The sequence below is a fragment of the Apteryx rowi genome, unplaced genomic scaffold (assembly GCF_003343035.1).
Source record: "Apteryx rowi isolate R43461 unplaced genomic scaffold, aptRow1 scaffold_797, whole genome shotgun sequence".
Classification (NCBI taxonomy): Eukaryota; Metazoa; Chordata; class Aves; order Apterygiformes; family Apterygidae; genus Apteryx; species Apteryx rowi.
This window is the reverse complement of record NW_020451090.1, coordinates 50,660-75,601: the sequence shown is the minus strand read 5'-3', so window position 1 is coordinate 75,601 and position 24,942 is coordinate 50,660. Positions and strand designations below refer to the sequence as shown.

The 24,942-nt window shown below is 39.9% G+C and overlaps 1 protein-coding gene across 1 annotated transcript in view; it reads left to right on the top strand.

The window, feature by feature from the left end:
- The first annotated feature begins 12,160 nt into the window (after nucleotides 1-12,160).
- LOC112977051 (poly(rC)-binding protein 3-like) overlaps nucleotides 12,161-24,942 on the top strand; it is a 53,168-nt gene continuing 40,386 nt past the window's right edge. Inside the window, exons 1-3 of the mRNA XM_026088922.1 lie at nucleotides 12,161-12,280; nucleotides 24,464-24,487; nucleotides 24,582-24,614. Of these exons, the coding sequence (XP_025944707.1) occupies nucleotides 12,203-12,280; nucleotides 24,464-24,487; nucleotides 24,582-24,614 (135 nt within the window). The 5' untranslated portion in view covers nucleotides 12,161-12,202. The remainder of the gene's footprint in view (nucleotides 12,281-24,463; nucleotides 24,488-24,581; nucleotides 24,615-24,942) is intronic.

Genomic DNA, 24,942 nt, shown 5'->3' with positions numbered 1-24,942 from the left:
TTGTAGAAGAATAATCTCTTTGGATTGACAAAAAGATATTACACCATACGCACACAAAACAAATTGTTTCAAATTCTGACATTTTGCTTCAATTTAGAATGAGAGTAAACCTTACAAGAGTGGAATTTACTATAAAATATGCACTCTCTGTCTAATTTCTGTTTAAGACCTAATCCAGCATTCCCGATGATAAGTGTTTCTGCTGACTTCAGTGTATTTTTATAAGGCTTCTAGGAAGCTTTATGCAGCCATTCTAAATGGAAATGCCAGAGGCAGTGCAGCTTCTTGAGAATATTATTCAGCCCAAGAGAGATCCAAAATTCAGGTTTTTGGGCAGAAATGTAGCTTTTAATTGCTTCCCTTTTCCTTTAGTTAAGTCATCCTTGCACCAACCAACCACAACTGGAGCCTTCCAATTTTTCATCTTCTCATTGGCTCCCTCCAAGATCAGTGGCCTTTTCTTTGAATGCTGCCTGTTTTGAATATTGCCTTATTGTTGCTGGCTAAGCTCAGCCTTCTTACTTTGGTAATTTTCCCTGTTAACAGTCTTTCCCAGTCTCCTCTGAATGAAGTCCAGCTTTTTCATTATTTTATGGTAATGGAGTGTCCAGAATACAGTTACATGAACATGGCCACTTCCTCTTCTCCTGCTCTGAAGTATAATGGTGCAGCCTCTCATCTGCAGCCTGCTGTCGTCCCCAAGGGTTTTGTATCATTATTGCTTTGAAGATTTGGCTCACAGTTGAGAATTGTTTTTCCCTAGTTGTATTGTCCTGCCTTTCTTCACTGCAAATCTTTTCATGTTGTTGTCTTCCTGTTCTGTACTTCTCATCAGCTCATCCCCTTTTATACTGTCCGCAGTCTTTTCAATTGAATGTTACCTATGGGTGTCACTAGTGTTTTGCTAACATTAGAGATGGAGATAATACCAAAATGTTGGAATGCCAAAAGAGATATGTACCCTATGTCTGCTTAAAGCCCTTTTTGTAGTGAGTTTCTGAGAACATGGGAGGTTTTTAGTTATGGTGCCCATTATTCCAATAAAAACTGGGAAACTACCAGAGCCTGGGTTCCTAGAGGTTTTTGTTTGATGACCTTACTTTCCTCCTTGTTGATCACATTTTCCCCAACAAGTCCTGTGTGACCTCTTCTCCCTGCAGTACCTCCAGGCATCCCCCTTGACCTCCTCTGTAGCACTGTCACAGTGCCCTCCTCTCCCTTTCCTCGCTCATGCTCCTCTCTGTGAGCCCAGGAGAGCACATGGTGGGGCTGGCTCTCAGCTGCTGCGTAACGGGTGTGTGTCTGTCTGGCAACCTGCTGGCCGCCCCGCTGGAAGTAGTTCACCACGGAGCTCAAACCAAAGCCTTGTCCTGGGTGGAAACACACCCTTGCTCCTCCAGTTAGCCTGTGGCTTCACACAACTTGTGTGAACTTGAAATCTTGGACATCCCAGTATCTTTTTGAAATTTTGTTGAAATTGGTCAGGGAGTTTGTATGTGTGCGTATATATATATATTAGTATAGGAAGGGACTGAGAGATAGACAAAAGGACAGATGCTTCATGAAATGCTGTTTCAGCTGAGTAGCTTTGTGAAGAACACCAGCCATTTATGCAAAAACGTGTTCTTCTCTGTGTAATAGTTGCACAGAATTAGCCAATGGACAGCTTTAGCACTCGTTTCTCCCAGTGCTGAAGTAAGATCAAGCAATTCACTTTAGAACTTGCACTTTGAAGTCATTAATAAATAAACTATTTGATTTTTCTTAGCTTCTGAATACTTCACCAGTTAGACTTCCTTTTGACTTTTAAAGATCCTCCTAGTTTAAATCAGTCACACAGATATTGATTTAAGTGGCTTAAATCTTGGCACACATTTGGCTCTTTACTCCAAATATTGACTGTCCATAAAAGAGTCATTTATTGTGGGTTGGGTTTTTTTTTTTCTTTTCTTAAATCTAGTTTCAAATGAAGCTCTGGGAATTTACTGTTTTTATATCCACTGTGGAATCCTGGGGTTCACAGTGAAGCTCTTATGGTGCTGTGAGTTTTGACTCATCACCAGCGAAATGGTGATTGAGAACTGAAATACTCATCTTGTGAGAACTGCTTTTGAAGGCAGCAAGCAATTCCAGTGCTCTGACAGGATACTGCAACACTGGTTTTTCCTTTTTCTTTTTATCCCTGTCAATGATGAAGTCTTCGTAGCCCAGGGCCGTGTTTGCAGCTGTCGCAATGCTGTTGCTGTTGGACCGGTTTGCCCTTCCTTCCTTCCTTCGCAGAGAATTCCCAACGTGTCCTTGCGCCAAGCAAGCATGAGTGGGACCTCCCAGAAGGGGGGCCTTTGACTGATATTCCAGAGACTGAGATCATTTTTCTTGTGACAGAATAATAGGATTCTATCTTCTTCTCTCTCTTAGATGCTGTATGAATTTCTTTATTTTAATGAGTATTTATTTTATTCGTCTAGGAAGCTTGAATGGATTTTCAAAGCACAGCCATGTAAATAGCACATTTAGGTTGATTACAAAAGTCATCTTCTTTGCTTGTTTGTGTTAGAGATTCAATTCTATCAATATATAATATTTTTCTGTTTAATAAGGTGAAGCGTATTATTGTTGTGAGCCTCTTTTCCCTTAGCAAGAAGCATGTTTTATGTTGAATGGAATGAAATAACTGACTCATGTTTATCAAACCAGATAGATCTACAAAACATTTAGTTTACAAATGGGTTGGACAGATAAAATAGATATTTCTAAGGTGGGTGTCACTTGAATATTGATGGAATTCTAAAAATACAAACATATATAATTATCTGTTTGTTCTGTGCCCAGTGGGAACATACTTGATGGGTTAATGTTTCCTGTTAAAGAATTTGCTGCATTTCTTGAACTGGCTTGGGACTTTTTTTTTTCTTTGATCGATACAAAGCTATCAGTATTCTTGTATGTACTGGCAAAGGAAATTATAATTCTTATTTGTGTGTGTGTTTGTGAGACCATTTTTGTTAAAGAGAAAAATGTAAAAAGTCATGCTGTTAATATTTGCTTACTAGATTATGTCCCAGCAATTTTAGTGTTTGTTCACATCTACAGTACTAAAAATGGACCTCAATTCCTTTCCAACATTTAACTATATTCTACATATATATACATACTATATAAAAATTTATTGACATATATATATAATGTAAATATACATATACAAAAATCTTACATAAAATAAAATATCATGGAAATAGAGCCTGTGAACAAAAAAAGATGTTAAAAAGATGCAAATACATTTATTTTCAAATCCATAAGCAAAGTTTGTTTGCCCCAGAACATTTGTCGTCATTTTATTTGTTTTGAATAAAATTGAGGTAAATTTACAATTGAAACACTGTTTCAAAAAGAAAAAAAAATCATTGATAAAGTGTCAATGTCACATATTTGAGTTTAGGGGGCAGAGGTAATTTCACCAATATACCACACATTCACAGTGTTTTGGTCATCAGAATCTGTTTTTTTTGGAGGGGGAAAAATGTGGACTGAAAATCTTTTATTGTACGATAGGCATTATTTCCTGTGCTGGAAAGACGAGTTCCCTACAGTTGGTGGTCTGCTCAGATCTTACCACAATCCTCATGGTGACTTATATGTACATTTCTTTATTAGATTTATTATCTCAGACCCTGTAGAAAGGTTAATGTAAGTAAGTTGAGATGTTTGTTTCTTGGCTGAACATAAGCAATTAAAGCCAAGTTTCTATTTAAAACATGAAGAACAAACAAAATTTGAGAAACATAATGCTTAACCTGAGGGTTTGGGAGCCACAGAATAAAAGGGCAGGTAAAGCTGATTTTCTTCTCAAAGCTGTGATTAGAAGATAGTCTTTGGTAAATCGCTGGTTAACTGTAAGGATGTGTTGTCTCTCCTGATCTTGGAGGCTGCCTGGTGCATGGTGAGGCTTCCAGTCTGGGGTCATTGTCTACAGCTTTTCTCAATTTCCTGAGACTTGATTTCCAGGCATTTGAGAGCCTCTAGTGCCCATTTGTCATGTGATGTTTCTTGAAGGGGTAACTATATTTTGTCAAAGTGTATAGTTGTCTATTCAGACACAACATAACAATTTGATAATGACTGATATTAGATAAGTAACTAATGCTTAAATGTTGATACGAGGAGATAATTTTGAACACAATGATACAATAGGCTTTACTGTGTTTCTCTGAGTTTTCTTCCTGTGATAAATTTGCCATATGGTTACCCAAAAGGTTTTACCAACATATTATAAGTAGCAGAATCAATAAATATGTTGCTGTTCATTTGCTTTGTGTAAAGCAAAAAGGGAGCATCCAGTGCCATTGACTGAAGCATATGCTTTCCACCTGGTTTAAAGCACACTAGTCCTTTTAAGGAATGAGGCTCCTATCTGTTAAGCTCAGCAGTTGAAAGTACATCAGGTGAGAGTAAAAGGCACAAGTCTCTCTAATCCTGCTATTCTCCTTAAAGATTTTTTGACATATGGTTATCTTCAGTCAATCCGGATGGAGACATATGTACCTATATTAGTGCTATATGGTAAGGGCTTTTCCTATTTTAGGGAGAACGCAAAGACAGCTTCTTTTATAGATAGCAGAGGTTCCTCCTCTAAAAGAAAGCGTCAAACATATCCCTTAAGGGAAAACTGGCCCCTCTTTAAATACTTCACAAAATTACTTGGGAAAGGCAGCAGTCCTGGAGTCTTACCAGTTTTTGTACTTGCTATTGCCTTTAAAAGTTGTTCTGCTCTTCTTTGATCTATCGTTTTCTTATCACTTTTGCATGTCTTTGGTGAACCTGCTACTTCCAGGTATCTATAGTAACTGCAGGGTTTAGTATATCACAGGTATTGAGATTTTTACAGTAGTCAGCAAAAGAAGCACATGGCTTGTTAAGGTGTGTAACTGTCTTCTGTGCATAACTTTTAACCGGTGGAATCATGTGCTGCTCTTTAATCCCTTTTCTCTTTTGAGCACTTTTTTCATAAAACAGATGTTTTGTGTATCTGTTTGTATACTCAGTTGCTGCTCTTTCAATGGCATATATTCAGTTTACCATCATATTAGTTAATTGTTGATTTAGCTCTTTTTGAACACGTGCTTTATGAATTTCCTGGAACCTTGTTACCTTCTGTGTTAATTTTGTTCTTGAGCTATTCCTTTTCCTTATTTTTTTTCTTTAGTGAAGGCCTATTTTGTCTACTGACTCCCCACTAATTTTTCTGGTAAAGCAAAGAGTTAATTTTCCGAACAAAGGATCTGTGGATCCATCCCAACTATCGACTTATTTTAAATGGGGCATGATAGGGTGATGTAACAGAGCCAGGTTCTGCAGATCTTGCTCACTTCATTAAGGAGTTAGAGATTACCATTAGCTCTATTCTGGGATATAAATGCTAAGGATGAAAGTAAAATGTATAATCTCATTCCTTTGTGTACAGTCCTCTCTAGTAATTTGGGAGATAGAACTGTTAAAGCAGAAAGGTTAATACTCCACCTGCTTCCTTAGCTATTGTTTTTTAATCAGATTCTCCTGGTGAGGTTTCTGTGTAAAAGTGAAGTGCTTCAAAGCATGATTTCTCCTTTTCCAAACAATTGTTGCGGGGACAGAAATCCTTTGAAAAGTTATTATTATTACTGTTATGTTACTGTGGGCATCCTGCAAACCTTTTGTTCTTAGTGATCACACAGCAGTATGGTTTAGGAACAGCAGATGTCTTTATCCTTCAACGTTACATAAACTGACAAAGTGTATGGTTAGCAAATGTCCACTCTTCTTTTCTTTCTTTGACTACTGAGACAATAAATAGCTGGTGCTAGCTATTACTTTTCACCATTTCTGAAAAGAAGTTCCTTAAAGGAAAACATTCTGAATGGAGCTGGGCTTACTTTTGATTGTACTTTGGGGTTGGTTGTTTTTTTTTTTTTGGTTTTGCCAGTGTTTTTCTATATAATTACGCTGTTTAGTCCTTTGACATCCAAAGATGTTACTTTCAAGTGAAAAGCCATAGATAATAACTGCTTAGCTTATCAAAAAACTTGAAAGCCAAGTACTTATTTTTTCCATTTGATAGCATGAACCCTTTTCTGGCAAATACCTTACTTTTAATTATTTAAATTCTTCTATATATGCCTAAATGTGGCTCAATTTCTATTGGCAGTGTCACCAGTTCTTGTCCTGTAATAATTCTCTTACATTTCCTTCAGTCTCCTTCTCCTTTTCTTCAGTCTAAATAAAAGAATAAAATAATAAAAGTAGCATAAATCTGTCCCCAAAGACCTCTGCCTTGCTGAAGGTGCAGGTCCCTTCTTCTCATCCTGATTGCTTGCGCTGTTTCTTCCAATTCAAGGGAGGTCTCCCTCCACCTGGAGGACTTCTGATCCAGAGGACTTAGTTACAACCTTTTCATGTTTTCCCGTGTTTCAGTTTTCTCTGGTTGTCTTTGCTCACTCCTTACAATCTTTTTTTCTTTTCTTTTTGTGATAACACTTTGTTATCTATTTTAAAAGAGTTATTCCTAATTAAACCAAACTCTGAGCTATTGTCTTCATAATATCAGGGTGTTACTGTCCRACTTCCTGTGCTTAATAACTGCTGAGAAGTCTCTTTGTTCATCTTTGGGTTACTCTGCCCGTATCTTAGTCTTCTTCAGTTCTTGTCTTCTTTTTCTGCTCTCCCTTCCTCTGGCTTGATCATCTGCTAGTTATCCCTCCTTTGGGATATTCTCTTATATTACTGAAATGACAGGTTTATTTTGAGAGACTGGATGTTCTCATGTTTCCCGTATTTAAGTTTTCTTCTTCTAAACCTGCTGATACATGGGAACTAGATGACAGAATTTAAGGAAATGTCCTCATTTGAATTACACTTGGCTTCTGCTGAATGTCACTATAATTTCCCCAATTCTTTTCTCTTTGTCAGAAAGAAAATTTTTCTTTCCAGTGGAACAGCTGGAATTTGTCCTTTTGAATCTTACCTGTAGGTTATTTCTTGCTTTCTTCATAATTACATCTTTCTATTGATGATGATGAAGGACAATAATGAGATTCAAGGGTCAATTTTGAGGCTCAGGCTCAGAGAATGCTGTGCTGGATGCTCTGACCAGTTTCATCTTTTCTGCGAAGCCCAGATTTAACAAACATACAATCTGTACCTCACCTACCAGAGCAGACCTCCTCCTTGAACATTTTCAGGAAACTCTCATTTCCACATTGATCTTCTCACTTTATTACCTGTATCAGCCAACTGAATCTTCAGCTCTGTCTCTCTCCCTGCCTTTCTTCTCCTTTCCTCTTTCTCCCTTTGCCTTCTAGCACAGCCCTGTGACTGTGTGGCTCTGCCCTGTAGCAGCCACCCACACATGCTCTCACTTTCGCTTCCTCCTTCCTCTTGCTCCTCTGAATCTTCCAGATGAGCAGCTTTCTTCTCTCTTGGCAGATTCATGGATGTCAGATAACTTCTTGTGGCTTTCAACTCGGAGATCAACTGCCTGACATCTACGTTGGAACTATGTTGATTTTATTTATCTCTGGCATCCCTGCCTGCTGTGAAGTCAATGATTTTCCTATCCTGCATGCCTGAAGCGCTCACCTTAGAGATTTAAAGCATGTATTTTTTATTTTTTAACTTTTTTTATATTTTTTTTTTAACAGTGCAGCCATATTCTCTGCCATCGTCTCCTTATTTTCTTGGGAGGGGATTAGTAGACTTGAGGGACAGAAGAAAAGGGATTATGATGTTGACTTTTCATGACTCAGGCTTCAGGCAGCCATCTTACCCTCGCCCCTCTGCCTCATGGATCCCTAACCTCTGTGTGTGTGTGTGTGTGTGTGTGTGTTGGTTATGTCACTGCCCTTCAGCTGTATAGCCCATCTTGCAGCTTAGATTAATTCAATAAAATACTTGAGGAACTGTGGTGTTCTTTGTAGTACTGTGGTAAACACATGGCTGAGCTGTGTGTTGTTCTAACCACTTAACCTACCAAAAATTATTGAAATGCCTTGTTAGAAAATTGACAGTTTTTGTGTAGTGAATAGTGAGCATACAGGACATCCCATTTTATGCCAGTTTGGGTTATCTAATGTTGAAAATACATACAAACATGCACTTACATATAAAAGCCATTTGCATTAGATCAAAGGTCTATTTTATTGGATTTTTTAAACGATTATGCCTGTTTTTATGCATTTGGATGCATGTTCCCACCTAAAGAGGAATTTTCACTTTTTATATGCTAAACAGCAGTGGGAATATCTTCAAGTGCTCATGCTCAGCCCTCCAGGAGGCAAGGATCTGCTGTTTCTGGCACTTTTCTGAGGTGATCTGCCTATTCTTGGTCCCTTTTCTTGCTTGTTACTCTGAGCTGCAGAGCCCTAGATCTCCCATTTTGTGCACTGGTCCTCAGCCCTGAGATCAGAGGGGACATTTTGTCCCATTGGTCTTCTGGTTCTGCCAGCTCTCCGTTGAAGGCAGGGTATAATGCATAAGACCTTACTCTTAACATTCATCCAAGCAACTGATTGTAGCTGCTTGTGCAATACTCTCTCTGCTCCCCTGTGGACACCCTGACTTTCCTCTGGAGTCAGGAAAAGCATGACAGATGGATTTTTTCCTAGTCTGTGTGGTTCATCTCCCCAAGCCCCCAGAGTAGCCATGGGACCTCATCACACACAGTGTGAGAAAGGCAAGCCTTATGTATTTAGCATAGCATTTGCTCACACAGGTAGGCACACGTAAAGCAGGAACATAATAAATTGTTCAAAACGCTGATTTTGCAAAGGAGAGGGAAATGATTTTTCTGATTAAATATTCATGATGCGCTCTATATTATAGTGGTAGGTTTATAAATACATGGCTGGATCGCTGGCTGAATAGGAGGCTTTGCAGAGGAAACCACACTCTCCCTAATGCCAGGATCTGACATCTCCATACCTACAGAGATGAAGGCTAGTGTATTAGCGATGATGCCTTGGAAAAAAATTGCTTTAATTGATTAAAAATAATAAAATACAATAATATATTTTATTTTGATCTCTCTTTAAAGCTGAAATATTCAGGTAATTAGCAATTCCCTAGGTTCACTTTACAAAGCTGTAAATGTTTTACTAAAATATACAGACTACCAGGACACCTGGGACAACAGTAAATGACCTGGCAAAATGAGCACCCTTCTGTCTTTATGGTAAACATATAGCTTTCATGTATTTCTTCCTTATTCTGTGAGGTTGCCTTTCTGAATTCATTGCCTTTGTGTCTCACACAGCTGCCTGACTTCTTGCACGCAGACAGGCACTCAGCCCTCCCCCAGACATCTGTGCTGCTTCTCAGCACCAGGTGCCACAATTCAAGCTTCTTGAGAGGAGAGGTAGAAAAAAATCCTGCAAAAAATCAAAGTGCAATGATATTTTTACTAAAATTTGTAGGAGAATTTTATTTTTAACCTCTGTTTTTAAAAAGAACCCAAAAGACATTAGCTAAAAATACACTTTTTGAGGGTTCATCTGAGAAAGGTTAGGATTTGGGATTGGCTTCCTGCAAAAGGTTTTCCTGTAAAATTTTTCCAATGTTGATTGTACTACTGTAGCATCACAGCACTCAGCAAAAGGCTGTGGCAACTGTGAATCTATATATTGTCTGGGATTATTTTTCCCACATGGGAATAAATTTCATTTGAAACTTATAGGCTTACCTTCATCACCAAGTTCTGATCCAGCAAAGGACTTAGGCGCCTAACTGCTTGTTGAAGGACATTCACTATGTGAAACCTTCATAACATCCCCTAAGCTACTGTAGGTTTCTAGAGATCTCGGATGGCTAATTTTGCTCCAGGAAAATCCAGAATGCTGAGCTGCATGCTATCGTTTATATGCAAAAACGCTCATGTTTTTTCCTTGACAGAGCTAAGCAGTAAATGCTTCACTCCTGCCTGATCTCCCTTAGGAGCAGTCCCTCAGAAAGCAGCAAGGAGCAGGTGAGCCCCATGGGCCTGTTCCCCTGTTAGTCTGGGAGCAACCATGGTGGCCTCCTCCATTCCTCTCTCTGTGTTTGTCAGAAGAGACAGTCTTATTCACCCATTTGCAGATTCAGCTGTGAGTCCTGGTCTAACCTTAAAGAAGGAGAATACAGCCCGATATCTTCCTCTGTCATGTCCTACCAGCTGACTTGGGCCATTTTCCTCTCACCCTCTTGACTGCATGGTGCATCAGGGGCACGGCCAGGCTGTTTCTGGTTTTTGTCTTCCTGTCCAGGCACCTTACTCCCCTTCTGCTTTTCTCCGTGCAGACTGGTGATACGATAATGTAGGTGGTAAGCCTAAAAAAGTGGAAAAAATAGAATTTATTCCAGTGTCGCTGGTCTGCCTAGTAAAGCATATGGAATGAAATGTAGTGATTCCTTGTTGGTTAGGGAAAATCGGTTCTGGTAGTGGAGCAAGTAGATGGGAGCTGCTCTGTGGTAGACTCATGGACTTGCTTTTGGAAGGACGAGTTTATGTTGCTCTTTCCCCTTTCTCTTTTCACTCCTTCTCCTCAAGCATGTCTGCCTCTTATTCTTGTGTTCCCTGGAGGCACAGATGCTCTCTGTGGCCCTAGACATTCCTGCAGAGACATTAGTGAAAACTGCATCTTCCAGGGTGTTCTCCAGAGGCATGAAGGTCAGGTGTGGCTTGGCCATTGGCAGATTTGGGCTGAAGCAAGACGCATATACCTAGCCCTCAGAGGAGTTATTCTATGGGATGGTCTTCCCATAATACACAAAATATCTAATGAGGGGAAATGTCAGGCAGCAGATTTAAGCCAGGTAAAATGGAGTGCTTTTCCTTACATTAGTAATGAATCTGTGACACCAGAACTTTTGGAGACCGAGAGTATGGATTGAAGAAGGGGTTAGACAAATTCATGGAGGACTGGTTCATTGATGGCTATTCAAAATGTCAGTCTGGATGCAGTCTCTCGCTCAAGAAGATCCTGGATGGCTGATTGCTGGTAGCTCAGCGAGTCTCTCAGGAATCACTTTAAACATCTTCCATTGACCTCTCTCATAGATAACACTTTCAGCTAGATGAACTTTATTTTGGTCTGGTGTGCTGATTCTTAATGGCTCTTAAGGTGGAGCTTAATCAGTTGATGGAACAATCTCTGCTCGATGGTATTTCCTGTGTTTTCAGGGGACTGATCTCATAGGTCCCTCTGGTAGTTTGGTCCCATGTCTGAGCCATCTACACAAGGGGATGCCAGCCTGCCACCCTGGTGGATGTTGCCGTACCTTCTGAGCTGCCACCAACAGTGTGGTTACCCCTCGGCATGCTCAACAGTTGGTGCCTGGGCTAGCCAGGCTTTTGGGAAGCTCCAAAATGCAAAGCTAATAGGCAGGATTGTCATTAATAAGAAACAGTTGTTGAGAGGAGTGATGTGTGTTTATGGGTTTTATGCTGTATAAGATAGGCCTGAAAAGGACAAAAATAAATAAGGAAACTCTAGGCCTTTTCTAGCGTGAAATTTGCATGCCCTTGCTAATATTCTTTCCTGCCCCCATTTTTGCTTGTAATGGTAAATGTCCTTGTGTTAATAAACTTGTAATATGTGTTATTTATCCCTTCAAGGCCAGTCCTTGCAGCTTTATTAGTATATTAGGATATTTATGACTTTGCAAATGACTGAAAATCTGCAATTTGTCATTATGAATTAAGAAACATGTTCCTTCCGCTTAGGGCTGAAGCTGGGTTTTGGTCTTGGAGAGACTGAGCCACCTCTGGGCTTGGTAGACAAATACAAAGACAGTGCCCAGATTTACAGCAGCAAGTGGCTCTTAGTTACTCAGATGTCTTTGATAATGTGTTATCTGCTGTTGCTGGTAGGGATCAGTGTTTAGGCTCAGAAGTAATTCTTTCTAGGTAGAGAGAAAGTAAAAATCTCTGTTCTGCAAAAACAAAAAGGGAAAGAGGTAGTAAGAGAGTGAGAAAGGGAGAGAAATGAAAGTAGTACCACACACATGTAAAAATATATGCATGTATGATCAAAGGGGGGAATGTTAATTGTTTTGTACAACATGATATTCTCAGTTCAGAGGAGCTTCAGCCACTCAATGGTACTTTTTTTTTTCCCTTTCTTTCTTTGCAGGTTGATTAAGTGACAAGAAAAAAAAAAACGAAGCTGCTCTCAAGTATAGAAGAGACAAGGCCAGGATGAACACGAAGGACACAAAAGTGACTGAAGGAGGTCTCAATGTCACGCTCACCATACGCCTCCTCATGCACGGCAAGGTGAAGCGTTTCATGTTGCCCTAGCAGTTGCCATCAGAGTCTGGCAGGGATGGTCACGGAGGCTCTGCTTCTCCTCCTCCTCCAACTCCAGCCAAAAGCACCATTGCTGTGACTGAAAAATCACCCCCTGCCTTTCAAGGCAGCATGCTTAAATTTGTATTGCAGTTCAAATTCAAAAATTCATTTTGAGCCATTCCAGCAGCAAAGAAGAGTTTTGTCATTGGTAGTTAGCCAAATTAGACAGACCTTTGCACAAGGCTGACCTGTCTACAGCTGCCATCTTTTCTCGCCTTTCTCATCATTTGCTGGACTTCGCAGTCTTTTTAAATTTTAAAATGTCACAGTCTTTTGAAAATACCAGAACATTGATTTCTGTGAAGTAATGGCCACAGAGTTACTGCATATATCTGTTGTATTCACATAGGAGGGTTCTTCATTATTCTGATACAGCATCTGAATATAAATATATATTCTGTGAATATATATATATATATATTCTGATATAGCATCTGATATTTCCATCTGAATATGAGGAAAAACTACTGTGAGGGTGACAGAGCACTGGAGGAGGTTGCCCAGGAGTGGAGTTTCCTTCTCTGGAGATATTGAAAACTCACCTGGACACGATCCTGTGTAATATGCTCTAGGTGACCCTGCTTGAGCAGGGGGGTTGGACTAGCTGATCTCCAGAGGTCCCTTCCAACCTCAACCATTCTGTGATTCTGTGATCTTATTAGAGTGAACCCCCTAATATAACAAGCTGTTGTCCAGGTCGCCCATGGGTTTGGTTTGGAAGGTTGGACAGTAATTGCATTTCTGTCCAGTGCAGCACTAAAGCACATAGGTAAGCATGCAAGCTGTGCCATAGACAAGGTGCCAATTCAGCATTGTCTCACTTGACAATCTGATAGCCATTTATTTCACATCACAATATCACAAAATGAGTTTTTAATTAAAACACATTTCATAGGTTTGTTTTGCAATGTTTGCATCAGCCAACAACAGACATTAGGCTTAAGGAATGGATGTCATAAAAAGGAGTTATGCTTGGCTCTTTTTTAACGAGGGACAGTGAAGATAAATGTCATTCTACAGATCAAATTTTTATATATAAATCTAAAAAGTATTTTTTACTCCTTCAATTTAATTTATAAACTAAAAATATATTTATATTTTAAAACAGTGCATGCTTTCAACTCTTTAGATCAGAAACCTATGGCATGAACACACATATGATAGATATATCCACAGCACAAATATTAACTAACGTAGCTCCATCTATATTATACTTGTGGAGTTGTTAGGAAATACAGTTTAAGTTTGCAATTGAAAAAACCCAAAACTTAGGATATGCCAGAATTAATGTACTATGGATCAAACTATGTATTTTCTCAGAAATGATTCAGCCATTTTGGTTGATCTCTTCTTTTCCAGAAATATTCAGCTTCAGGCAGGCATCTGGTGTGTAAAATTTACATCTTAAATAGGGAACTCTCAAATGTATTTATTAACAGTCTCTTTTACCAAACCCACCTAAAATCTGTGCACATGTCTGCACTCAAAATTAGTTCTTAGGGATTCGGTTCTACTGGGTCCTGGTCCTAGCCCAGAAAAGATCTGAACACATCCATATCCTGGTAGGTGCAGGTAACCCTACTGCTTCCAGTCAAATTCCTGTGTGCTTAAGTGTAACTTTTTTTTTTTTTTAAATCACTGCCACACAGCTCAGCTTCTTTCAGAATCATGCCAGTAAAGCCCAAGTCAAGTATCCCTCATTTTCAGGACATTTACTTAAACTGGGGGTTGAGGGTTTTTTTCTGAAGCAAAAGATAATCAGAAAAGAAATGAGAAAAAGCTGATTTTCTGTGTTGAACATAGTTGGTTGTGTGTGCAACCACTCTTAACAGTAGTGAATGTTATGTGTCCAGTCTTCAATGCTTACGTAGCCCCAAGGGTCTAAATTAAAAAAGCTGGGAAATTCAAAGAAGTGGGAGCATACCACACATTCTCAGCTAACAAGGCACGATGGGTATACTGTGAGCTCCACTACGCTCTAATCATGTATCCTATTGTGCCTAAGTATTGCAAAGAGTATATTAAATTAGAATTTATTTTGGCAGTTAAAGTTGGGCTCTTACGGTTTCTTTGATGTCATTTCTGTGACTGAAAAATGCTAATATCAAGGAGCAAAGGCTGTCTGAGCTGATAGGAACTCTCTGTGAGAAAGTCACTCCGTATGTGCCTCTGAAATAGAAGAGGAAACATGCTCCCCTGCTCTTCCCTAAGATTTGTTGTGGTAATGACATTGCTGGAGATTGCTGATCTCTCATTAGTATTTCGAGACAAAGCATTTAACTGAAGCAGAGCTTGGGCTATAAATAAGTGGTCATAGCTTGAAAGAGAAGAGGGGAATTAGAAGCGTGTTTTTAAAAATAACAGCAGCAAATTGGATTCCAAGAAAGGTAATTCTGAAGTTATTTGTTTCTTGGTGAATTTCATGGAAATTCCAGGGTCTCTCCTGCATAATCTTAACTTTGTCCCTGAACCCCTACTACCAGTGCACCTAAACATTTTTGAAGGGCTTTATGGACACAAGCTGAGAGCATGTGCATTTGTGGGCAAACAGCCCCAGCTGTCAGAGCCCTCTGTAAGGATTGGCTGAGCTCCAAAAGAAAGATTCATTTTCCTTTTCTTTCTTTTTTCTTTTTTTGCCAGAAATGAACCTGTTCTAGCTATCTGCCCATTACAGGTTCTTTGGGTTCTTGATGTTTCTTTCTTGTTATTCCTTGTTCACCTTTTGCTGAATTTTTTATTCCCATGAATTGCGGCCAGATGATTTTCTTGCTTACTGTAATCAGTAACCAGGTTGAAAGTTTGTGGAAAATTGTTGCCTTGCCCACAGATCTCTGGCAACATACCTTAGTACTTAACATCTGTTGCCCTTTTGTTCCAGATTTGGGCAGTTCATGACGGAATAAAAGAGCTTCAGAAAAGCCCTTACATTGCCTATGCTGGATAACGATGACATGATTTTTGCATGGTTTGGATTTGTACACAGCCTGTATTCATAGGCTTATTAAAACCCTCAAGACTCACCGTTAAAAGTTAAATTTAGATGTGGAGGGTAAACAGACTGCCAGTGCAAAGGTGTGAAATTTCAGGAAAGTGGTTTAATGGAGACTGAAAAGTTGGGTGCATGAGGCGAGGAATGCGAGATAATATGGAAGCCTGCTGGCGGGGCAAGGGCCCCGGGGTCACAAAGCCACTTTGGGACCCGTCCCAGAGTGGTGGCACAGGAATCATTGCTTCCTCCCTTGAGGACAAACATGTGCCTTGTCTCCCAAGGGCCTTCTGCTTGAAGATGCATCTGTGAAACTCTCTTGGGTATAGCGAAGGGGGCAAGAAGCCAGTCAAGACTAGATGGTGTCAGAGGAAGCTTTTAGAGAAAGGGGAAGAAGTTGAGAAATAGAAAACAAAACGGATTAATGAAGTCAGGTGGGTTAGGAAGAATAAGGAAGTAATTCACAGGTAGAGTGAAGGTGGGAAGAGAAAACTGGGAGGGAAGCAGGCCTCTTACCAAGTAACAGCAGGTATGAACTAGAAAGCCAAGGCAATTAAGGGGGGAAAGTAATTTGGAAGATTCATGTTCAGTGAGAGGAGGAGATCTGGAAGGCAGAAAGGCTGCAAGGTGTTGGATGCGGTTGTGTCTAGAGTAGCACGTTAGGGATATGTTGGGTTGGAAAAGAATTCCATTGCAGCAAAAGTGTATGCAATTTTGGATGTATATACAGCATATCGTGGGGCGAAGAGAGGGTAATTACCTTGCTGTACTTCTGGCAAAATCACACCTGCAGTTGTATGTTCAGCAGTCAGTGCCATATTTGTGGTTGATGTTGAAAACTGAGTGGAGAAGGAATGCACAGAAAAATAACGCTTTTCAGAGGCTGAAGAGATTGTGTTTAGCTTTGTTCAGACATTCCCACAAACACTTGAAGGGAATAAATACAAGCAATGAAATGTCATTAATTTGAATGACACAAGAGCTTGTGGCTGGAAATGATGGGATAAAGTATATTTTTGAAAATAAATCATAATGAGGGAATCCCAGGAGAAACTCCTGGCGTTGAGATTTTTATGAGGCTCTGGAGCTGTCTGCTAAGCAGATTTTAAGTATGTCTGGGTAAGAGCTGCCCTTGTACAAACGTATAATCTGCATTGATGGAGTAAAGACAGGACTAAGTGGAAATTTTCCTTCTCTGATGCCATTTACTAGATGATATGTTCCTCATAGTTTCAGTAATACAAAAATAGCAAAAATGGACCTGCAGGGAAATTTTCAAGGGTGGACAAGAACCTAGGAGTGCTGTGGCTTTTAGGCACTAAACTTTCCGTACTAGCAGCTTTGTTTTAGCTGTGTTGAGCAACTCTGTCTCCCAGTGGCTTCAGCTGGATCGGTGGGTGCCTTGTGGCACTGGAAGGACTGACTGCAGTGGAATTGCATCCAGCTTCAGTGGTGACTTTTGAATATATTGGTGATTATTTTATCATGCTATAGAATTTTCTACAGATGGAAAAAAAATTCAGACTCATTAAAGTGCTTGCTCACACTTAAAGACTCAAATACAGGCAGCATAAAACTATGAAGAACATTACCACTTTCATCTGTATAGGTAATATGGTCATAGCGTTAGGGATTATTTTTAGCAGCCGCTTTTGCATACCTGCTTAATTGACCCCAAAAGATTTTTAAAGCAAGAAAAGAAATAATTAATTTTTTCCCCATCATGAAGGTAATGCTCTCCTCCTTCCTCATTTGTTTTCTTTTAGTTTTTACTTATTAAAATGCAACATAAAAGAAAGCAACTCTAAGAATCATCTTTTCAGTAACTTAATCCAAGCCAGAAAATGCCAACCAAGTCAATGTTTGTTCTCTTCTTTCTAGTTTCCAGGAATGCTATCAAGGTATTATGAGGATTGACTGTCCCACTTATTGCTGTTATAGTTCTTGTTTTGTTTGCATGACTGTAGTACCTAAGAGCTCTGGTCATGGAACAAACCTCAGTGTGCAAATATGTGCAAATCTCTTCCTAGTATTACTGTGGTAACAGCTGAAAGTTTCTCACTGTTTTCACTAGCCTAAAAAGTCAATGGAAAGAACAGAGCTCTTTTCCCACAACCCGTGGGCATTGTTTGTTTCCCAAAACAGTTGCTGTGACCAAATTTTTTCACTTTTGTCAAACAGAATATCATCAGTCAACAGTTATAAAGAATTGAGATTGCAAAAGGCACACTGTTCAGTGGTGCTGTTTCAGCATGGCAGGCAGAAGAACAAAGTGAAGGGACAGAACTGTTTTTTGATTTTTTTTCTTTTTTTTGAGGAAGGACGGGAGGGTTGGTGTGAAGCTGTACAGTGATATTTTATGAAAAATTGATTACCCATCTGCTATCAAAAAGCAAATGAGAAATGCCCATTGGCACAGTTGCCAAAAAAATGATAGATGGACATATGGAAGAGTCATAACACTGGCATCTCCATCAGAAGGACCATAATTTGAAGGTTTCCTCGCATTAGCACATTTGTTAGCATGAGATCTGTCTCAGTAAGGGCTTGGACTGTAGTGTCTTACTAAATTAGGGCTGTTAACATCAGACAGTAACTACAGAAGCATCACCTAGGAACATGAGATCTCCTGTGTCAGCAAGGCTAATCCCACATAATTCCAAAACACAAGTAAGACTCTCGGTTTATCTGAGGCAGCCATTTGTTCCCTGAGATAGACCTGTTAAATCATGTTTCCCAAAAGTGATCATGGCTGTTTTTTTTCAGCCTTTAAAAATACTGATGTCCTGTATGCACCATTTTCATGGGTTTGTATGATCTTTCATGCAAAGATCTTCATATTCTTATACAAGTATTTAGAAATGTATCCTCAGAACAACACTAAGAGAAAGTGTTGGGTTGTTAGGCCTTTTTATGGATGGAGAGAGAGACAACTGGTGGTGGTCTAGAACGTTTTATCAGAGTGGACGTTTGCTGTTATCAGGATAACTCTTTGTTTTGTGACAGATGTGCTTCCACACCGTGGAAGGCTGTATTTCGTCAGTGCTCTTCTAATAGGCTTTTTGTTGTTTAAAGAGCCCAGTCCTGTTGGTCCTACTTTATCCTTGCTCATAGAAAGCAGATAAGAGTACACAATCAAAGCATTACTTGAATGAATTTGAAGGCTTTAGGGTGTGGCCTGTAGTCTGTCAAATGTTTGGGAATAAAAGTATATATTCTTACATTATTTCTTAAATGGTCTTTCCTTCTAGATGTGGCTTTATATCATGGCTCCTGTGAGGTTAGTGTTGCATTTACACCATGCATCACATAGTGTTGGCAGTAGAAACCACATGCTTGACACTAATAAAGCAAGGGCTGGGCTTTTATATGGTTTGGGAGTAGCTAGCTGTTTTGTTTTGATTTCCTGGGCCACAATAATTATTAATCTAGCCTTACACTTAGAAAAATGATGTAATTTCACACATTATGTTTACAGATCAAAGGTTAATCTTTATACCAAGGTTTGTTACCATTTGTTAAGCCTTCTGTTTTCTTAACATGACTAATTTGTTTCTCTTGCTGTTCAAAAGGCACCCTGGCTAATTAATTAGGAAATAGCTTTCTCCTACAGCCTGTTTTGTGTCCTTGTTTAGTCATTTTGCACCATCAAGAGCTTTGTCAAAGCCTTAGCTCACCAAGACTTCTGTGCTGCCTCCTCTTGTTCTGATGGTGGTGCCTGTCTGTCAGGTTACCATAGATAATGCAGAAAACATAGGAAGAGCTTTCCTTCTGTGATGGACCCGCCACTCTCTAAGCATTTGTTAAGCATAAAATTCATTCCATTCCATGTGAATTAGGTGTGAAAGTAAAATTATATGCTGCATTTCAGCATGAAGGAAAGTATACCTCTTTTTTACCATTGCTTTTGCTCAGGTTATCTGCAATGGATCGTGTGGCTGGCTAACAGGAAGAAATATTTCTTTTTGGCTTAATTTGCTTATAAAATAGGGCAATCTTCTAGTGCTTGTTGGTGAGGTTCTCTTCCTGTCATCTGATCATCTCCTTAGCTATTAGAAATGGCATACTAAAGAGAACCATAGTCATAAATCAACCCAGCCCCAAAGGCTAATGAACTTTTTTCAGGCTATTTGAAATTAAATTTCTTTTTTTTCCCTCGGATTTCTGATAGTGACAGGATGCTGTGGAGCTCAAGTGCAAGACTGTCCTGCGTGAGACACTGGCATCTGGAGATATGCCCTTTGAAAGGCCTTATCACGGCTGGGTACTCTGCACTATCTGAAGCTCAGGCCACTTTGATGAGTATCCAGATGGGCATCTCAGATTGCTCTCACTTCTGGAAGAAAAGCTTGTATCTGTCTGTCTGTTTGGTGGCTGTGTATGTATTTTGACTTCCCACACAGCTATATAAGTACATGTGTGGGTGTGCATCTGTATCAGTGTAATGTATACACACACACAATTGCGGCTTTTTGGAGGCATCATGTTCATCCAATGCAGTTGCTGTGGCTTTTTTGGTTTCTGACAGGCAAATGTTTGCATATTGAAGCCAAGGAGCTTGAGTATTACTTTTAGGTCTGCCATTAGTCTGCTGGATCACCTTGGACCTATCTTTCTTCCCCGGTGCTTTAGTTTCTCCATTTATAAAAGTTCCATTCATGCAGTGCTTTTTGATCTGCTGTTGAAATGTGAGTATATAAAGCCCAGTAATTATTATTGTATAAGCTATTCTCTTATTATGTGTATGTATAGGTAGCTAGTCAATAAATCAGTCTGAAATTGGTAATAAAAACTTACATAGCATAATGTATGCTATATGCCCAAGCACTGGAAAGTAGCAAATAGTGCAGAGATATTAGTATATTCTAGTATGCTATTATTTTCTAGGAGAGCTAAATCAAACTCCTGTCTGACCTGCACGGAGACTGAATTTGACATCAGAGATAGGAACCTTCTCACCTACCTTGTTATGTGTTAGTGCAAGTCTAGGCTGCTTCTACAGCAGATGGAGAGGGTTGAACCCTTTGAGAGCACACATCATCCCTCCTCTTTTAGGAGTGAAACATCCACCCTGTCTCTCTTCACTGAGAGTAGAGGAGATTCTATGCCTGGGTTACACTCAATTCCTAACTTTTAATCAACTGATGTAGGTGACAGACATTCCATCCCCTCAGTCTAAGCAGTCACCTACAGCACAGTTTGGGTGTCTGACAGGTTTAGAAACATTCTCTGAAGAAGATAAAGCCCTCAGAATAACCTCAGCTAGAAATATTGATAGCACTTGAGTATCATAAAAATGGTGTTACATATTCCATGAAGTGCTAAACATAATTTAGAGCCATATAAAGAATCTGTATGAAACAAATAGTGGACTGTATAAAGAATCGTTAAAGGTTTAATGAGGTAGCATAGGTAATTTGAAGAATAAGTCATAAAGAATCCTCTGATTGTATCTGTGACAAAAGGAGTTTCTCATCATAATTAAAAAATATACAATATCTCCAGGTTTTATGGGAACTTTCCTAGAAAGAGGTGAAGCCCAGAGAAGGCTAAAATTAGCAGTTTAGAACAGTTCCAGAATTATTTTTGGACTAATTTTTACAAGATCAAAAATTTTAGAAAACTTAGGAATATCATATAAGACTAATGCTTTCCATTTTTCTTTTCCCCTTCCCTCACATTTCATAGCAGAATCCTAGCTCAAAGGGAACTGCAGTACAGGGAAAGAGGTTTGTTTGAATGTTTTGGAATAGCCTCTTTATAGAGTATGCTAAATTCCCCCTTGGAGGAGGAGATGGTTTGGAATATTCTGTAGAATCACAGTGACATTTTCTAAAATATTGCAAGGAATTGGTCACAAGTCTCACTGATCTCTTTTTTTTTTTTCCCAATGGGGTTCACACTGTTCATTGACTGCAGTTCTTTGCAAGACAGTACTCTAGATAAGATGATATTAACTCAGGTAGAATTCCTGTCCCCACTGAAATCAATAGCAAAACTCCCACAGACTTCAGTGGGACAGGCAGCTGGAGATTCCTTATGTTTTACGCTTCATTTTGTTTGTTTAAAGACTCCTGATTTCTTTGTTTGAAATGTGCCATCCTTTTTAAAAGGACTTCAAACAATATATTGCTTTTCTGTTCCCAAAGCAAAAACATCTTGTCCGTTTCCAAGGAAAGTTCTGTTCATGCATTTCTGAAAGAAATATGTCTGTCATTAAGACCTGGGATGATCAAATAGTTTGGGCCAGATTTCATAATAAGAGTATACCAGCAAAGCTCAGGCCTATAGTTTCTAATGAAACTTGAGATGTCCAAAAAAATAAAAACATACTGCAGATTGAAATACAATTGCTTGCCCGTAGCAAAGGGCCCTTCCACTTACTGGGAGTAAGTTTTACCAAAGAAACTATTTCTGAAACCTGGAATTGCAAAGAATGGAAAAATTGTTCAAGATAAAGCTGCTTGAATGTGCTGGGAGGCAGTTAGGTTCTACTAGATATGAGGGGTTCCCCAGGCTTATCTTTATTTAGATTTATGCAGTCATGCTGTCTGTGTGGGTGTCTGCCTGTCCCTTCTTATCCTCCTGTACGTTTTAGTCCCATTCAACAGTTTCAGCCTGGTTGTAGAGTTAGAGTGGCAGTCTAAAAGATAGTAAGATCTTGAAAAAATTGTGGAATGGGTGTCACAGATTTGTGTTGCTGCTAACAAAAAAGCTGTATGTCACTAGTGAATCTACCCAGCATGCTGATTCAGCTGTCTCAGACATCAGAATAGTCAAGACCAAAATCCACATATTATTAGACACAGGCTAATTTAGTCACAAGACACAAAACCACAGAGTATCAGGCTTCATTCATGGCCCTTCTCACAGAGCTTCTTCTTTGCACTGTACACACAGATATACAGATGTCTCACAGTTCTAGATGGACGCAGGAGGCTTTAGCAAGAACGCTTGCACAGCTGTATGAAGTGTTCACTGTACGTCAGCTGGTAAAACTGCAGATCTGGAAGGCAGATACCACTGGAAAATTTGCAATGCCTAGCTGAAGAATATCTGCTGTCTGGCCAGCATGTACAGGAGAGCAAAGTGGCATCTTGGAGGTGAATTATGAAGGAAAATAAGAAAGGGAAACAGGAAACAGAAAAAGTAAAATTTGAAAACAAGCCTGAGTAGTCCCACATGCAGAGCCGGATTGGGTTGAGGAACTTTGTAGCTGCACTTATGCATGGACTTCAGTGGACATAAGGCCATGCTTGAAGAACCACAGAACCAAGGAGGTTGCAAGGGACCCCTGGAGGTCTCCAGTCCAACCTCCTGCACAAAGCAAGTCACCCTGGAGCAGGTTATGCAGGGCCTTGCCTGGTTGGGTTTGGATTTCTTCAAGGATGGAGACTCCACAACTTCTCTGGGCACCTGTTCCAATGTCTGGCCATCGTTATGGTAAAATTTTTTTTCCTCGTACTGAGTAGGAATTGCATGTGTTGCAACTTGTGTGCATTGCCTCTTGTCCTTCCACTGTGCAACCCTGGGAAGACTTGGCTCCAGCTTCTCTACACCCTCCCATTAAGTAGTTTTACCTGGCAATAAGATCCTCCCCAAACCGTCTCTTCCTAAGGGTGAAAAAACGCAGTTCTCTCAGCCTCTCCTCATGTGTCCTGTTCTCCAGTTCCCTGACCATCTTGTGGCCCTCCACTGGATTCACTTCAGTATGTCCTTGTCTGTCTTGTAGTAGAAGCCCAAAACAGGCCACAGTCCTTCAGGCCAATCTCACAAGTGCCAAGCAGAGGGGAAGAATCYGTTCCCTCAACCTGCTGGCTACACTCTTGCTCATACAGCCCAGGATGCTGTTGACCTTCTTTGCTGCAAGGGTGCGCTGCTGACTCATGTTTGAGTTATCGTCCACTGGGAGCCCCAGCTCTTTTTCTGCAAAGCTGCTGGTGCCCAACCTGGCCTGCTGCATGAGGTTATTCCATCGCAGACATGGGGACTTTGCATTTGCCTTTGTTGAACTCCTTGAAGCTTCCTGCACAAGCAACTTCATATTATAAGCTTATAAATAACCTAGCAGTGAGAAATAGCTTCCTCAAGGTCACTCCAGGCAGTCTGGTACAACAGGGGGAAGTTAGTACCACTTTATCATGAGTCTGTCATTGGACAGAGCAGTGGAGAACATTTCTTAAATCTTACTCTTGTGGCCATGTTTCACAATGGGTCAGACAAGTATATAAACTGTGCAGGAAAAAAAGCGATATATCATACCAGTAGGTCAGATCAGCCATGTGAAACAGTCTTTAACCGTGGAAGTAGATTTTACGGTCTGAATACAGGAGAGGTGTTTGTTTTCCTTTAGCTGGTCTCCTTTCCATCAGGTAATTTCCAGTCTGATGTTACACCTGTGTGACTTGTGTAAAATGTCTGGACTATGATTTTAGAGTTACTAGCTTCAGTTTGGCTGCCTTTGGTTATGTGCCAAATTTTAAACCTGTGGGATGTTGCCAGAACTGCCAGATCATTCTGTTGCAAGTTCACAGCAAAGTTTCTCAGCATTTTCCGTCCCTTCGTGTAAGATTCTGGAACTCTAGTAGCAATTCCCAAATCCCTAAAAAATGATTAGCAATTACTGTTCTGTAAGTGCTTAAAGGAGAGATTAAGACAGACCACCAGGTGTTTTTGCAATAACACTTGATAGCATGGAAATCCAACTGTAGCTATCACTTGGTGAAAAGAAGATAGATGCGTGCCTTCAGTGAGATCAGCAATTATTTTGATGCTTGTATCAGATCCCATTTTCTCTAGTAGGTTGTGTAGCTCTGTTATTTTTGAACCTCTCATTCCCTGGTATAGATATTTATCTGTATTTATTGAATTGATCTGTAACCTCAGGCTCAGTTTCTGTGAAAGGTATTTTTCTTGCGCCATCAGTAAGCTGTAAAGCCACATCTTTAGTCGGCCCCTTTGTATACAACGTGGCATATTTGTGTACAGCAGTAACAGAGCGGGGCTGTGCTTCTCATTGCAAATTTGAGATAAGTGGTTAGTGGAATCACTTAGGAGCTTAGCAAATGCTCTTCTTCAGCGAATCATATCATTCACTTACTGTATTTTTTTTTCTATTTCAGGAGGTTGGAAGTATTATTGGAAAGGTCAGGAAATTTCGCTCTTTAACTTCATGTCAAAATATTGTGTATCAGTTCACTTCATCAGCACAGGCTAACTTTTCTTCTGTTTTGTTAACAGAAAGGTGAGACGGTTAAGAAGATGAGGGAGGAGGTAAGACAACCATTGATGTCTTCACTTGCATTTCTTTCTAGCGCTGGTGATGTTCAGTATGTGTGGAGCGACAGTGCCACCAAGTGGGCAGTCAGTTTAACATCGTCACTCTGTTACAAGGTGTCATCGTATAAATGTACTGCCCTAAATTAAACCTTGTGGTTAATGTAACCTCCTTATCACCGCAGCAGTCTGGAGCTTTTCAGCCCTGTAGCGATATGCCTGCTGCTGCCTTAGCCAGCATGATCCAGTGCATCAAACCCACTCTTTCTTTTGTTGGCACACCAACATCATGCCTGCATGTGGCTCAGCCTCCTTGTAGAGAGCT